Genomic DNA, 16,162 nt, shown 5'->3' on the forward strand with positions numbered 1-16,162 from the left:
GGAAGGTTAGAGAGGGTTAGACGGAGCATTCCGGTATGGGTAGAATGCTACAAACGGTATAGATATCTCTCAATTGTATTCAAATGACACCTCCCGCGGAAGTTTCTTGTTTAATAATGGATCCCATTTCCTTTTCGATTCTAGATTCGATTAAAACATCCATCCGATACGTAATAGATTCTAGCCGTGTCCGCGATGACTCGCACGCTCTTTCCCGAGCGGCCATTCCCGCTCGGGAATGACGCTATAAACACCCAGAGTCTGCAACCGCAAGGACCAACAGAGCATTTGTACATTGTTGTTTATTGCATTATCCATAGTCCACAATGATTGCCAAAACGGCTGAGCCATATAGCTTCCTAGACGATTACAGCGAGGGCGCCCACCCGCGCCTGCTGGAAGCACTGATCCGCACCAATACCACCCAACAGACCGGCTACGGCACCGACCACTACACGCGCGAAGCACGTCAATTGCTTCTGACACAAATGCAAGCCACTGAGGAGGATGTCGCCATCCATTTTGTGCCCAGTGGAACAGCGGCCAACCTGATCTCTATCGCGAGCTGCCTGCGCCCGTACGAGGCGGTTCTGGCCGTGCAAACGGGCCATATCATCGACAAGGAGGCTGGAGCCATTGAGACAACGGGACATAAGATCATCATGGTGCCTGGGGTACGGGGGAAGATGACGCCAGAGAACTTAGAGACTGTACTCGCAAGGAACACGTTCTTTCCGCATATGGCCAAACCGAGATTGGTGTATATTTCCAACGCAACGGAACTGGGGACCATCTACTCACAAGAAGAGCTGAAAAGACTGGCGGATACCTGTCGACGGCGAGATCTACTGCTTCTCGTAGATGGAGCACGGCTAGGAGTAGCCTTGACGGCGGGCGGCAACAATGTCACCCTCCGGGATCTGGTCGATTACACGGATATCTTCTGGATTGGAGGGACCAAGATGGGAGCCTTGCTGGGAGATGCCATTGTGGTACGGCGAGCGCTGGCAGAGGGCTTTGAGTTTCACATGAAGCAGCGCGGGGCCTTACTGGCCAAATCACGAGTCATGGGAGTCCAGTTCAGCGAGCTGTTCCGTGACGGATTGTTCTTCGAGCTGGCTCAGCATGCGAATGCAATGGCCAGGAAGATAGCTGACCAGTTTCTCCAGAGGGGCTGGGAGCTGGCCGCCGAGACGGAGACTAACCAGGTGTTTGTGGTAGTAGATGATGACAAACTGGCACAATTGCAGGAACGCATCCGGTTCTATGCGTGGGAACGGCGGCCTGGTGCGACAGTAGTTCGCATAGTGACATCGTGGGCCACGGCCGAGAATGAAGTGGACCGACTGTGCGAGTGGATCGCCTGTAATTAGAATCAATCCCTATCAGTTTTCCCGACATCCCGCTATTCCCGCCCTAAGCCGAGCATAATCCCTATCTTGCAGAATATCAGATAAATTCAATGCGTGTTTCTGTCTCCTGCGATGCCTGTAGACAGGCCAAGGTCAAGTGCGTGCACGACGGAAGCCCGCCTTGTCGTCGGTGTCAGCGTTTGAGCCGGCATCCGTGTCACCTGACTGAGCCTCGCTCTCGCTCCTCGCTCTCACTCTCTTCGCTTTCCCCTCGACGGACCCCGCGAGCTCAACGAACACGACCAACACCAATTTCATCAATTCCATCGATTCCATCAAATTCATCAATTCTACCAGATCCTTCGCATCGTTCAGACTCATCGAACCCATCGAATTCATTGAATTCTTCAAATTTATCGTCTTCGCGAGCAGAAACACCCTTCTCCTCTCTTCGATCAACAACGCTTATTGCCGCCTGCGACCTCTACCGCAGGAAATTCCCCGTTGTCAACTTCTTGCACTACCCATCTCTGATTGCTGACCTTGCCCGCGATGCCGCGACTGTTGAGCCCGTCTTCCTGGCGGCTCTTCTCTCGCTCTGTGCTCGCTTCATGAGCGATCCAGCTCTGAGGCCGTCAGAGACATACGCGGAATATGCCCGCACCCAGCTGGCTCATCGTTCCTTCGAGTCGCCCTCTCTCCCGCTCGCGCAGTCGCTCGTTATGATCTCGTTGTATGAATGGGGCACTGGCCGGCCGTATCGGGCGTGGATGTACAGCGGAATGGCCACGTATATGATCCAATCGCTGCTGAAGACGGCCGACGATCATATGGAACACTTGCCAGAAGACTTTCACACGCATGCAGATACCCGAATCGCTTACGAACAGCTCGTCCGGACGTACTGGTGTTGTTTCGCGCAGGACTGCGAGCTGAGCTCTGGCGCGCGACAGCATTTTGCCCTCTCTTTTCGCCAGATCTCGGTACCCCTGCCGATGCGTGACTCAGATTTCAATTTCGGCCAAGCTGCTCAGAGACTGACGCCGGCGGATATAAACGGCGCTGTTGCGGGGGGAGTCCGGTTGGGAATCGAGCATGGGTTAACAATCGTGACACGCGGGTTTGATATCTTCGTGCGGATCCTGCGTTTTGCGAACGAGAGCCGGCGTGACCGTGCTCGTGGGGCAGTGCGGTCGTCGGCGTCAATGTGGGCGTCATTAAAGGAGGAGCTGGATGAATGGAGGGCTTTACAGGATACTACGGTCCGGTATCCGGAGACCAGTGCACCCGCTCATGTTGCGCTTGGGTACGGAGAGCTGTTTGCGTACATTAACCTGGTATACTTCATGAGGTAGTATCCCTGTGCTCCCGGTGGTGAGGAGTGCCAGCTAACGAGCGTAGCATCCTCTTCCTCGACCGCGACCGATTCCTCGCCAGCCCCAGAACCCCTGACAGCTCAGGCCAACTGGATTCTGATGGCGACACGATCGACCGTCTCTTTGCGACTGCACAGCACATTGGAGCGATCCTCTCGTCCCTAGAGAGCTGCGCAACGCCCGTCATTACCCCTTATGCGGGGTTCAGCGTTTTCGTTGCCGCGCATATCAACATGTACGGTACGGTGTCTCCGACACGCTACCCCGGCGGACTCGAGCGCGCAGAGCAGGAGAAGAAGTCGAACCTCGAATACCTAGAACGGCTGTGTCGGTTCTGGGATGTAGGGACCAGCTGGTGGCGCACCCTGCAAGAGGCAAACCGGTTCTACGAGAGCGCGCGCTCACACCAGGGCCTGGAGTCGCAATCTAGTGACCATCTGACTCTGGCTGGAACATTTGACGAGTACGGCGATATCCGTATCTCCCGGCCGGATCATTCGACCTCCACTTCCCGAGGAGGCACCTCGCCCGTCGAGCACGGTGCCCCCACGGCGGTCAGAAACAGGGGAAACTCAGTCCTGGATGCCGAGCAGGGTGCGCCGGGTGTCTACGATCTAGAGGCAGAGATGATGCAGTGGCCTTTTCTCGACGAGAACTGGTCCGTGGGATTTGCGACGGGGTACGAGAATACTTGGCCAGGGCTGGGCTAAGGTTGCCAACTATTGACGCGACAGGAGTTAGGCGTACAAATGGGGCTGATAACGAACGATATGGAAAGTTTTTAGTCTCCATCAAATATAAACTTTCCAATGCTCATCCATTCGCAGTATCGGTATAGTCTCCTTTCCAGTGCCGCTCACTAAGCGGACGTAGAACTCTCGAGTGATAATCGGATCGGCCCCATAGTGGAACGCACGTCCTTGAGTCTCACAGTTCCAGAAACTCTCCTGTGTTAGCTCCTCGACGGTACCTTCGACCCCACCGTTGACTGATTTTTGACAGGCCGCGTTCATTGGATCCGGATTTCAGATCTTGAGTCTGTTGGCGTCCAGCCATTCCATAAACGCGGAAAATTTTTTTTTCTAGAAGAAACTTTTGGATCCTTTCCCCTCGCCTTTCTTATACATCCACATATGAAACCGGGGCTGGGGAGGAATACTTTCACGATAAAAATAACAAAAGATTTAGTGCACGTAGGCGAAGTTGGTGATACTGTAGCTGGGTATGCTCTTACAACAAGCAAGCCTGTTGCCAGGCGAAAGTTCGTGGGCAAGGTTGAGTTACTGAGGCCATTGTTGACCTGCAACCGGCAATCAAACGAGCAGACGGGTCTAGGCTTGGATGGCATGCTAGTCTTTGGTTAGAATGAGTGGGGGTTATGGTCTGGTGTCAATGGTGATGGTTAGCTGCAGGCTAAGGATAGCGTGGGTATACTTACCGAACCGTGGAGCATGGAGCGATGTACAGTAGAATAGAGTGTGCATAGCGGACAGTACTGAGTCATGTCATCGCGCTTCTTACAGTTGGACTGCGATGGCTATGGCATGGCGTCAGTAGAGTAATATCAAGGAGCAATGCTTGTTGGAGGTGAGGTGGATTAGCAGTGAACGACACACTCATCCAGCCCTACAGTTAGCGCTTCACATAGTCCATAGTACGAAACTTAGTGGCATGATGGCTGCATTAATCTATCCTATGTAGGAGCCATACCGTCTCATTGATGTCTCTCCAGGTACGGGCTCACACTCCCACTCCCTTGCGACGAGTGTAGACTCGGGCTATGTTGCGACAGAACCCTCACTTCAACCTGCTTGGTGATGCCCCTCCTCATCTCCCTGTTGCGCTCGCGATCCTCCGCATCGCGGAGAATCCGTTCAATGCTATCCGCCTCATCGGGCAGATCCTGATCGCCCTCGACATCACGCTCACCCGTCTCCCCGTCACGACCGGTATACCCCCTTCCTTTACTTTTGTTGCCGGAGAATGGACCGCTGAGCTCATAAGACCGTGATTTTGCGGCGCTGGAGATCTTCCGCACGGAGGAGATCAGCAGAGGACGGATACACGGAACGGACGATGTGATAATAATAATCAGGTTCTCGGCGAAGCCCCAGCGGATGAGCTCGATGCCGCCGGTCGCTCCAAGGTTGGTGATGCCGGGGATATCGCCGTATTTGGTAGTCTTGATAATCGACGCGATCATGGCCAGGATGCCCAGGGACATCAGCACGATCAAGCCGATTTTGATGCGCAGTCGCAGGTTGAGGTTCCAAAAGATCACTGTCGGGAAGACGGCAAGGAAGAGGTCACTGGCTGTGTTGACGGCTGTTTATTTTAATTAGTTGATTTTCTGTCGCAAGGGTCGTGGGAATTTGATATTTTGCTTCACAAGACTTACCAGACGAGAAATAGGCGAACTTGATGACGGACGCACTGTCACCACAGTGCGTCTTAATCGTGGCATCCCACAGGATCCGGACATCTTCGCAGATACTCAACGGCAGGACGCCCGACACGATATTGCCGGCGAGCTGGAGCAGCATGACTGTCCAGAGCGGGATCTGGTACTTGCGCTTACTGCCCAAGATGGCGATAATGTACAGCGCGAACGCCGAACGGGCAAAGCCCGTGCTGATTGTGACAAGCGGGATCTCGATCGCGATGGATTTGAGGACAACCTTGAGGTCTGACGTGCCAACCAGCAGCTCGAGATTCGTACCGAAACCGTGCTCGACCGATTTTTGGAGCATGACGGTCGCGGCAAGGGTCATGGCCTGGCAGGGTGTCAGCAATGGGATCTGGAGAAGGAGAGTGGAAGCGCATACCCAAGCTACGACCATCAGGACGTCGTCAAAACGGAACTGGCGCAGCTTGATCTTTGCAAATACTCGCAAAATCAATATCACAGCGGCGATGGCGTTGGCCGCCCACATCCCGCGAGCCAGGGCGAAGCCCGAATCATTCTTGCCGTCGAAAGCCATTTTACCTAAGCCTCAGACTACTCAGACTATGAGACTAGACTTCTGAGACTTTGCTCAGACTGCTGGACTGCTCAGACTACTGCAGGCACAGCGAACAGGGGTTCATGGCGCTGCAGAGTGCTGCAGAGTGCTGCAGGGTGCTGCAAGGGTACCGGCGGCGTATTTATTATTTCAAGCAACCGCGGGGATCTGGTCCAAGAACTGTCCACGAATTATCAAGGACTGTCTAAGAACTGTCTAAGAATTGAGTTTAAGAATTGAGTTTATCCAGTCAAGCGAGGTCCTTCGCGAAGGCTTGCATCCAGGGCAATGAACTTGCACACCTGGACACTATGAAACCGTGGACTGGGCTCGGCATACCAAGCCCATGGCGACCCTCCTCAATTTTTCCTTCACACTGTGACGATAATGTGCCGAAATCTAAACGGCATTTGGACGCGATCGTGGGTTGGCCTAACAGATCGAAGCAAAGCTGCTAGTCGGTGGGGGCTTGGAGTACAGAGTTCCATGGCTCAGCCAATACGCCACTTAGGGCACACGAAGGATTCGCAATTACACGATAGAATCAAGGCAGGCACCGCTTCAAGCGGCGGGCCTGGAGCTCGAGCAAAGGAGTCTGTGATTCTAGCAGCGATGGAGACTGTTTAAAAATTGGCAATGGACTCTGTAGACTGTTCAAGGCATCCTCGGCCGCCGATCCAGATCGATCGTCGCTCACGGTGCGGCATCCGGCATTGGCTTGCGATGATCAGATCAACCGTCAAACGGTCAACGTGCTAGGCCAGAGTGAGCAGCAGCGCAGCGATCCGGGTCTTCCGAGCCGGCCGTCTGGTGCTTGAGACGAGCCAGTCTGAGATATGGAGCCACGAGCCACCCCCTGCTTTTAGATTGGAAGACACGCAGCGGCCAAGAGCCCAGGCAGTTGGAGTCCCCCTCGCTTAGAGGATGAATGTGAAATACTTGGCCCCTGGCGAGGCATTTATTAAGCTCTGGAATGCGACTTTGCTAACCAAGGCTGGTCTGGCTGCTGGCCCGACGCGAGCCGAGGAATGGGGCCAGGCCGGGTCCGATAGGGCACGCCGGCCAGCCCGGGACTGGCCTGGAGCAGACCGGGGCATGCCCCGATCTGCTCTAGCAGCAGATTCGATGTGCGACGGTGCCTCAATAGTACCGGGGCCTAACGCTTCGGGGAACAACTCCGACACGTGGCCGTGTCAGTCTTCAGCGCTGGCGCCATACCTTGGAGAACGACGAGTATAAGACATCAACCTCATCCTTGCCTGGAATCGCTTCCAGTCATCCGACCAAAGACAGCGACCAGCGCATCAAGCGAAGCCATTACAATGAAGGCCGTCTGGATTGCTGCCCTGCTCTTCGGTGCCACCGCGACCGCGGCTCCGGCCGCAAGCTCCAGCAACACATCCTGCCACTGTCTCCCTGGAGACGCCTGCTGGCCGTCGGCTGCCAAGTGGAATGCGCTCAACAGCACAGTCGGCGGACGGTTGATCGCCACTGTGCCGATCGGATCGGTTTGCCACGAGCCCACCTATGATGCGGAAGCGTGCGCGCAGTTGCAGGAAGACTGGAATCTGCCGCAGACTCAGTACGTTTCCCCATTTCTTTGGATCAGGTGGTCGAAAAAGGCTGACCTGAGTCTAGCTATGTCTCTTCTTCATCGATCATGCAGCAGTTCTTCACCAATCGCAGCTGCGATCCCTTTGATGAGGATTCGTCGTGCGAGCTGGGCAACTATGTCAGCTACGCTGTCGACGTCGCGTCAAGCGCTGATGTCGTTGCTGCCATTAAGTTCGCTCAGCAGAACAACATCCGTCTTGTAATTAAGAATACTGGTCATGAGTGAGTTGTTTATTTTGATTTTTCCATTTCTTTACAGCGATGCTGACGCCGCGGCAGCTACCTGGGCCGCTCTACCGGCGCGGGCGCGCTCTCTGTTTGGACGCACCATCTCAATAGCATTGAGTACCTTGATTGGTCCGACTCCACCTACTCAGGACCCGCCTATAAATTGGGCAGTGGCGTCATGGGCTACGAGGTCCTCGAGGCCACCCATGCCCAGGGCTATGTGCTGGTCGGTGGCGAGTGCCCTACCGTCGGCCTGGCAGGCGGCTACACGCAAGGAGGAGGCCACTCGGCCCTGAGCACCACCTTCGGTCTGGGTGCTGACCAGACCCTGGCTTTTGAAGTGGTCACGGCCAACGGGCGTGTCGTTACGGCCTCACGCACGAAGAACACTGACCTCTACTGGGCCCTCAGCGGTGGTGGCGCCGGCAACTGGGGCGTCGTTCTCTCAGTCACTGTCAAGGCGTACAAGAGCGCGCCCGTTTCAGGGGCGTACCTGGCCTTCACCACCTCCAACCTGTCTGAAGACGTCTATACCAAGGCTCTGACGCAGTTCCACGAGCTGCTGCCTGCCATGGTCGACGCCGGAACGACCGTGATCTACCAAATCCTGCCCGGCTACTTCCTCATCAAGCCATTGACTGCGTACAACAAGACGACCGCCGAGGTCAAGGCTGTTCTCGCGCCCTTCCTCTCTGCGCTCGACGGTCTCTCTATCCAGTACTCTGTCTCTTACACTGAGTACGAGACCTACTACGACCACTATGAGAAGTATATGGGCCCTCTGCCAAACGGTAACCTCGAAGTCGGCACCTTCACGTACGGCGGCCGTCTCCTTCCCCGCTCGGTCGTCGAGTCTGATGCTGCTTCTATTGCTCAGGTTCTGTACAATTTCACCTCGCAGAATGTCGTCGCCGTCGGTGTAGGTCTCAATGTCTCCAACACCAACGATGTCGACAACGCCATCTTTGCTCCTTGGCGCAAAGCCCTCGTCACTATGCAGTTCGGTATCACCCTCGGCAACGAGAAGCCCTGGTCCCAGATCTTGGCTGATCAGCAGACGGTCACTAATGAACTTGCGCCCCAGCTTGAGGCTCTCACTCCTGGGTCCGGGACCTACGAGAACGAGTCCAACTTCCTCCAGCCGAACTGGAAGCAGGTCTTCTTTGGTGAAAACTACGATAAACTAGCCAAGATCAAGAAGAAGTGGGACCCCAACACCTTCTTTTACTCCTTCAAGGGCGTCGGCAGTGACTACTGGACCGTCTCCGAATCTGGCCGGATGTGCAAGGCCTGAGAGAAGATGCCCGTGGTGGTGAATGTCATTATGATGTACTTTATCCCCTTACGGCGACGGACTTTAAACTTATAGAATACCCATAGACTTAATGTGCTAATATACTTAATGTGACCTGAATTTCACTTTATGGTGTATAGCTGTTTCTCCCGCCCTTGTTATACAGTTACCAGCGCCAGCTGTTGCACCGATAATGGTCTGACTTTCACTATCGCGGGCTTGGTAAGTTAATTGCCCTAACTGCCCTAAGTACACTCAGCGAAGTGCCCCCACTAACCCCCACCTAGGCACCTGAGTCATTTCTTGGAAACAGATGAAATTAGCCAAGCTGAGCAGGGGCTAGGTCCATATAAAGACATATTGCATAATCTCAAGGCGCCGCCAAGTGTGCGTAATGGGTTTCTGCAGTATTGCCAACAAATACACCAGCAAGTGCCAACTACGCTTATGTACTACGCAGGAAGCCGCGGAAAAATATGAGCAGTTCCAAGCGATTAACCAGCACTTCCTGCTTGCCTTCATCTCTGTCAAACAATCGACTATGCCATTTCTGTGCCTGGACCAAATGCCCCATCCATGGCGGGATCAGCCCACCCTTCCCGGCAGCACTCACAACGGCGGACCATTTTATTTTCTCGGATTACCAGTGTAGGGTGCGGGTGCGGGTGCGGGTACAGGTGTAGCTGCAGCAGGGCTAGTTGTCATACCTAACGCCGCACCTGATCCAATGGCTACATAAGAATTCGCCGCCAGAAGACAAAGCCGCGTTGTTCTCAGCACTGTCAAGGCACGTAATGGCACAGCCAGGCAATTCCGACATAGACATTCAGTGTCGCTAAGATATACTTACAGAAATCTGCCGAATCGCGCTGCGGCCCTCGAGGGACGCGATCTGCCATGCAGATTACGTTGTAGTGGTCCTGAACCATGGACAGTGGCAAACTCGGGTCTTTCACCTAGAGTTACCTGGAGGGATATCTTGCAATAACAGAAAAAACCATTTGCGCTCGTAACTTTCCTTTGACTCGTCAAAAGTTTTCTAGGGGAGAACAAAGCCATCGTTGGCCTCGAGATTTCCCAAAGAGTTCAAATGCGAGTTAACGGAGTGCTACTTCAATCTTGCAATATACATACCCGTTTTAGAATCAAAATCAGCTACATGAAAAGAAGTAGCCTATGTGTTAGCCTATCCTAGATTGGCGGAACCAGGATTGTGTAAATTCAGTTTACCCTATAATCAAACCCCATCTGCAAGAATTTAAGTGGTGGCGATCTAAGTATGTGCAAGATCCAGGAGATATCATAGAAGAATATATGGTCAGAATACCAAAATATATGTAGCGTGTATTGGCAGACGATGTTCAGATCTGCTACTGGAAGTGGTTCTAGAGTATTGGCCAATTTTATTTTCTATTTTTATTGGGGCTCAACAGGTTATAGATTTAAGTCCATGTATATATATATATTTGACAATCCATATACGCTGTTCTTCGCTCACCAGGACCAGAATAGGTCTCCATGTTATTCAAAATGTCGAATATTATTCCCTAATCGAAGGTATAGAAGACCACTGGGCGATTGATTACAAGGCCGTATTCTATATGCTAGGGCCCACGCCTATTGAGTGTCAAGCAGCACAACAGCCGGCGCCCATACTTTATGCTGGTCATAGTGTTCGGCGCTTTCAGAGCCGAAAGCCAATATGGCTGGTTGGACCAGTAACAGCGCCTTCTTCCCATCTAGCCTGGTGTCTTCTTCGTCCAGATGATGCAATCGGTGGGCGCTAACCTCTTCGTCCCCTATCCTGAATAGTGGTAGCTCATCCAGTGTCCGAACAGCTATGGAAGCTCGCTGTCCCCATAGTATAAGTGCAAGCTGCGCTGCCACTTTGTATAAAGAGAGTAGCTCTTCGACCCACTTGTTATAGCTTTGTGTAGATTTCTCGCTAGTACGAAGTAGGAAGCGAATTGGGCTAGAAAGGAGTTCTGATATAAACTGCCTGCAAACTGGTTCGATTCGGGCTGCGAGAAACGGCTGGGTTTCTGGATCTTTTGCAGTGGAAAGACTGCGGATGGTTTGAGAACGCCAGATATGGGCGTCGTCATTGCTGACTGCGAAAAAGGTAAGCAGTGTTTATGCTCCAGGGTGCGTAGTGTTCACTACGTACCTCTCGTTATGCCGTCCTGAAGTACACGCATTTGCGCTGGCCGTGGCATCGCCTCGTCGCGTTCAATTGCGATGAAAGCAAAAAAAGGGTCTTTGAACAACCTTTCAAACAGGTCCTTGGCCAAAATGGCTTGCACAAGAAGCGCTGGGGCCTTGTCTTTGGAGACAGGAAACTTGTTGATCAGCGCCTTCCAGTCCCTAACAGCACAGTAACCGCTTAGGTACTTTACAGCGGAATCTGTATCACTTGTCGCCACACCGTCCAGATCAGTAAATGACGCACTGTTGTTTCTAGCCCACTGCCGAATTCTATCTCCTATTTTGAAGAGCTCATCTCTTGCGTAGCGATCCTCTTTGGGCGCGTGCCATTTGGTGGCCGTTAATGACTGCAGGCCATCTTGAGGACCGGTTGTTACGTTATTTAGCTTCTGTTCTTCGCGACAAGCAGAAAGCTCTCCTCGAAGAGCCTCAATAGTCTCATCTCGGAGTTTTAGCTCGTCAGAATGCTTCTCTGTGATGACTTGCTGCTGACGTAGCTCGCTTGTTAGGTCTTTGATTGCCTTGGTGCTTTGATCATGATCCGCGCTCATATCTTGGATTTGGGCTTCGAGCTGAGTTATCCTGAGCTGATATTCTTCGCACTTTAAATTCTCTGGCGATAGATTAATTCCTTTCGGGTTCTCTGACATCGTGGTCTTGTCGTTGCCGCCGCTGGCGCCCTGGCCATGTTGCGTTGACTCTCCGTCGGCCTTCCCTCTTTTTTTCCGCGATAGGAACTTCTTGATAATGAGCTTACAATATCTCGAGGGGCAATGTTAATGTTTTTCAGAGTCGTACCTTTTCGCCAAAAGCCATGGCCGTTTGCAATGTGAAGGCTGAGAAGCAATCTCTTACAAGCTGTGTTTCACCCGTCTAAAGCCACGAAGCTGGTAAAAACTCTCAGCTTTGACTGAGTGGCAGCGTTAGGGGGTTCAGCCGGCAAAGAGTTTAATTACCTGAACGAAGGAATTAGAAATAGTTGGCGCTAACCCAGTGACTATCACAGGCCTAATGCGCGTCCTAACTAGGCGCTTATCAGCGACTCGCCGAGTCGTCGAACTAACGTTTCAGACGGACAAGGGTATGAGAGACTGCCATCGGTCAGGCCTGTTTTCAAGGGTGGCTATGGGTGTCCGGCACGAACAAAAGCTGTCTTCTTTCCTTGAGGAATTCAGACAGCATACACCCAATGTCGTCGGACAAGATTTTCGTATTCGGCGGACCACATTTGTCTGGTGAAAACACAACCTTCACAGCTCCAAAGATGCTATCTCGCGACGCATTCGTCGCAGGCTTTGGCGGGATCTCTCTGGAGAATAAAGACAGGATTATTGTTGGGGTTGACTATGGCACGACCTTCACAGGTAGAGATCACCCTTTGGTCCAAAGTTGGTAATGTGAATTAACATGATCCCTTAAGGTGCAAGCTACGTAAGTTCTAAAGCAACTGATATTAGCGAAATAACGGTAATCACAAACTGGCCTGGTCCTTCTCGAGACATTGATACCGTCTACAAAACGCCCTCGCGAATCGCATATGCAGCGGAAAATTCGCGGCTGAATAAAGACTGCTGGGGCTTCCAGGTAGAGCCCGGCATGATATCATACGCATGGACAAAGCTACTGCTCGATCGGGGAACGCCCTTGACTAAGTACGATGACTCCGCGCTAGAGAAGGCGTCAAATGTCGGTATAATGCAGCTGCCAGAGAATAAATCTCCCGAAGACCTCGTTGGCGAATATCTCGCCAAAGTTTATGAGCATATCCTCAAGATTATTGGCAAAAGTATTACGGAGGAGACGCTGCAAGTTACGCCAATCGAATTCTGGTTCACTGTACCGGCAATCTGGTCTGATCGGGCACAGCGCGCTACAAGAGATGCCGCGCGGAGAGCAGGTTTTGCGGGAACATTGCACCGGCCGTCTGACAGACTCTTCTTGATCACCGAGCCTGAGGCGGCTGCAATTGCTGTGCTGAGCAAATACGCCAGTAGCAAACTGGGAGGCGCGGTGAAGGTAGGTAAAACCATTGATAGCACGACAGGACTGACGGGCTATTCCTAGCCTGGAGACGGGGTGCTTGTTTGCGACTGTGGAGGTGGCACTGTGGTAAGCTATGGGATATCAGTGCCGCATAATAGTTGCTAATGAGCTAGGATATTACCACATATCTCGTCAACGACGTCGAGCCGCTGAAGTTTGAAGAATTGTGCACAGGCATGGGTAAGTGCTGCGTTGCCCAGATCTGAAGCCCTATGGCTAAAGGCAGACTACTAGTAGTAGCAGCTAACTATGCACAGGAGGCAAATGTGGTTCGACAGCAATAGATCGTAACTTCTATAAGCTCATGTCAGAGAGGTTTGGCGAAGCTTTTGACAAACTACCAATGAAGCGCAAGGGCCCCGGAAGTGAATTCATGAGGAGGTTCGAGACCCTGAAGAGAGACTTTGGAGTATCTGATGAGCAGGACGTCCATGAACTGCCCCTGAACATGACCTTAGATGACCCAGACCCCAAGTATTTCGATGAGGATGAGCGCATGGTCATAATCTCAAGGTGAGCTCTCTCATTTTAACTAGTAACCCGATGATACGAACAACATATTTTTCAACAGCGATGATCTTCGCACGGTTTTTGATCCTGTTGTGGATCAAATCATCCAGCTGGTAAGAAAGCAAATCGACGATGCAAACACCGAGGCTGGGAAGGACATGATCAATGTGAGCCTTTGCTACTAACCCTCAGTTTATTGGCTTTTTAGCCCAAGGCGCTACTTTGGGCTCTTCAGTGACACTGAACAGAGAATCATCCTTGTGGGTGGCTTTGGAGACTCCGAGTACCTACGAAAAGCTTTCAAGTCCACATTTGCATCGGATGGCAAGATTGCCATAACTGTCCCTGAGATCCCGTAAGAACCCCGATCCACAAAATGTGCTATGCGCAATGAATAATTAGATCAGACAAGCGGCCATTGTGCAAGGAGCCGCTCTACGAGGGCTAGAAGGTATCCGCTCAACCACTAAACGGTGCCGTCGGCATTACGGCTTTGCGGTTGACACGGAGTTTGTACCTGGAATGAACAAACTCGATACGTACTGGGATGTATATAACAATAGGAAGATGGTTCGGGGTTTCATGAAGTGGACTATCCAGAAAGTACGGCCGGGCGTTGTTCTCCCTTCAGTTGCTTTCCAATATAGGGTACTAACGCGGCTTTTCAGGGCCAAAAATACGCCGAAAACCACACCGAATTTTTCCCGCTCAATTGGAGAAAGTTTTGGGACTCGGAGCTGAGCCCTCGCCTTCCACTTTACGCGTGCGAGCAGACGCTGGCCCCTGGGTGGAATGATCACAGAGGTCAGCTAGTTACTTTCACTACTAGGCCGTGACAACCGCTAACGTTATGTTTTAGACGTGTATAAAATAGGTGATATTGCAGTTGATCTGTCCAATGTTGATCTGAGCAGATTCAACTCGAAGCTCATTGACGACAGGCGCGCGTACGATATACAGCTCCATCTCAAGGTCACTTTTGGTGCTCAGGAAGGACTATTGAAATATGAAGCTATAAGTCAAGGGAAAACGATTGGAGTGACAAGTATTGATTATAGTACGGCTAGATACTACTGATCGTGCTAAGTATATTGAGCGGGTATTCATGGCTAACACCGCCATCGATTTTAAATCTGCAAAGGCTATACTACTTTCTGATCAAAGGGTACAGTGGTTGACAGGCCTTACCATAATCCTTTCCCTGCTCAGCGGAATTGTGTCATGGGCTGATTCTATCCACTGGAGTAGCTGTGCGTATTCAGCAAAGCCTCCAAATTTGAGCGTTGACATCACTCCTCTAGTAATACCGGTTCCTGCCTCTGATTACCCAGCTTCGCCTTGGCGTCATAGTCCTTTAATTCACTCCAGGCACTGGCAAGCTTCCATTGTTGTTGACGATATTGACCCTCGACCCGTGCTCAATGAGCATCCTGGCGGCATGTACTTGTTGGAGATGTTCCTTCAGGATATTTAATAGAGTCTTACTGTCGTTGACTCTAGGTACAACAATGCAACACGAGCCAGCTGTAAGTTTATCAGATCAAGATCGATAGGCCCCAGTCTAGAGATGAGTAAGCGTGCCTAGTGAGGACCGTTTCTGCCCGGTGGTCCCTAATATCTGCATTTGCTCCACGGGAAAAGACTTATTGATTCTGACTTAGTGCATTTTTCGAAGGTAGGATGTTCCTGGTGTCAGAATACCGTGTACCTGAGTAGCAATGTAGTCCAATAAAGCCAATTAACAGCCGTGCCACGAGCTGCGGTTCGAAATAATTGGATGCGCGAGACTTCCATCTCCAACTGTTCAAGTGTCTTGTAATACCTTATCATGGTGATTTCAAGGCCTGGACCAACATTCTTAGGCGGTTCGCTGTGTTGGTTCATATGACTCGAAAACAAAGAGTAGAAGGGCGCCCTGTTGGGAACCATATATAAACAAAGGAAGATAGATACAAAAGACTTCACTGCCACCAAGACACAGGACCACTTTTGCCCCGTATCTAAAAAACAAACTGATAGCTTCATGTGCACTTCAGACAACAGATACGCGCAGGAATATGACCAATATTTCAAAAAAAGCTATGCATACAATCAATCTTATCATCTTGGTTGTTGCACTAATTATTTCTTTTGTGGTATCCTGGTTCATTTATGGTCGAATTTTGATCAATGTTTACGGATTTTTCTTCGGACCATCGGCCATATTGTACGCCCTTGACCCCTGCCCGTGAGTATATTCTTTGAGATCAAGAACACGCATTCAGAATTGACTCAGCACAGATGGATGGGGTGTCCACCGATCTACCCACCGATCTAGTTGCAGAAACTGGCAATGAACGGCCGCGCATTGGAGCCAAAAAGTCAAGTTGTAAACTGTCTTACGGGATATAGAAGGGCCAAGTTAGAGAATTTTACCGTCAACAACGGGACAAGACTAGCAGCTTGATTGCGCCGCTGTATTTAGGGCCAAAATTCGCTGTCACGTCCTGGCTTATGACGTTGGCTATGGAACAGCAATGGCACAAGTTAGAATGATAT

At 51.5% G+C, this 16,162-nt stretch overlaps 5 protein-coding genes across 5 annotated transcripts, besides 1 other annotated feature; 3 read left to right on the forward strand and 2 right to left on the reverse strand.

Moving 5' to 3' along the window:
- Positions 1-16,162: part of a sequence feature (contig 1.46 1010..103482(-1)) that runs on past both edges of the window.
- Positions 1,463-3,438, forward strand: ANIA_02650 (transcription factor domain-containing protein; the record flags this gene model as incomplete). The annotated part of the gene is made up of 2 exons (XM_655162.2): positions 1,463-2,703; positions 2,754-3,438. The coding sequence occupies 2 exons, from the start codon at positions 1,463-1,465 to the stop codon at positions 3,436-3,438; spliced, it is 1,926 nt and encodes a 641-aa protein (XP_660254.2).
- Positions 4,060-5,709, reverse strand: ANIA_02649 (uncharacterized protein; the record flags this gene model as incomplete). The annotated part of the gene is made up of 5 exons (XM_655161.1): positions 4,060-4,077; positions 4,167-4,265; positions 4,473-5,053; positions 5,127-5,502; positions 5,554-5,709. The coding sequence occupies 5 exons, from the start codon at positions 5,707-5,709 to the stop codon at positions 4,060-4,062; spliced, it is 1,230 nt and encodes a 409-aa protein (XP_660253.1).
- On the forward strand, positions 7,053-8,994 carry ANIA_02648 (putative isoamyl alcohol oxidase; the record flags this gene model as incomplete). Its single annotated transcript, XM_655160.2, has 3 exons — positions 7,053-7,312; positions 7,369-7,566; positions 7,624-8,994. The coding sequence occupies 3 exons, from the start codon at positions 7,053-7,055 to the stop codon at positions 8,864-8,866; spliced, it is 1,701 nt and encodes a 566-aa protein (XP_660252.1). The 3' UTR covers positions 8,867-8,994.
- ANIA_02647 (uncharacterized protein) lies at positions 10,484-11,721 on the reverse strand (the record flags this gene model as incomplete). Its single annotated transcript, XM_655159.1, has 2 exons — positions 10,484-10,977; positions 11,034-11,721. The coding sequence occupies 2 exons, from the start codon at positions 11,719-11,721 to the stop codon at positions 10,484-10,486; spliced, it is 1,182 nt and encodes a 393-aa protein (XP_660251.1).
- On the forward strand, positions 12,261-15,340 carry ANIA_02646 (Hsp70 family protein; the record flags this gene model as incomplete). The annotated part of the gene is made up of 13 exons (XM_655158.1): positions 12,261-12,463; positions 12,529-13,087; positions 13,136-13,180; positions 13,228-13,294; positions 13,372-13,627; positions 13,686-13,791; positions 13,873-13,979; positions 14,032-14,227; positions 14,293-14,428; positions 14,499-14,681; positions 14,926-15,064; positions 15,125-15,150; positions 15,300-15,340. 13 exons carry the CDS (start codon positions 12,261-12,263, stop codon positions 15,338-15,340), a joined length of 2,064 nt encoding a protein of 687 aa, XP_660250.1.

The sequence above is a fragment of the Aspergillus nidulans genome, chromosome VI (assembly GCF_000011425.1).
Source record: "Aspergillus nidulans FGSC A4 chromosome VI".
Classification (NCBI taxonomy): domain Eukaryota; kingdom Fungi; phylum Ascomycota; class Eurotiomycetes; order Eurotiales; family Aspergillaceae; genus Aspergillus; species Aspergillus nidulans.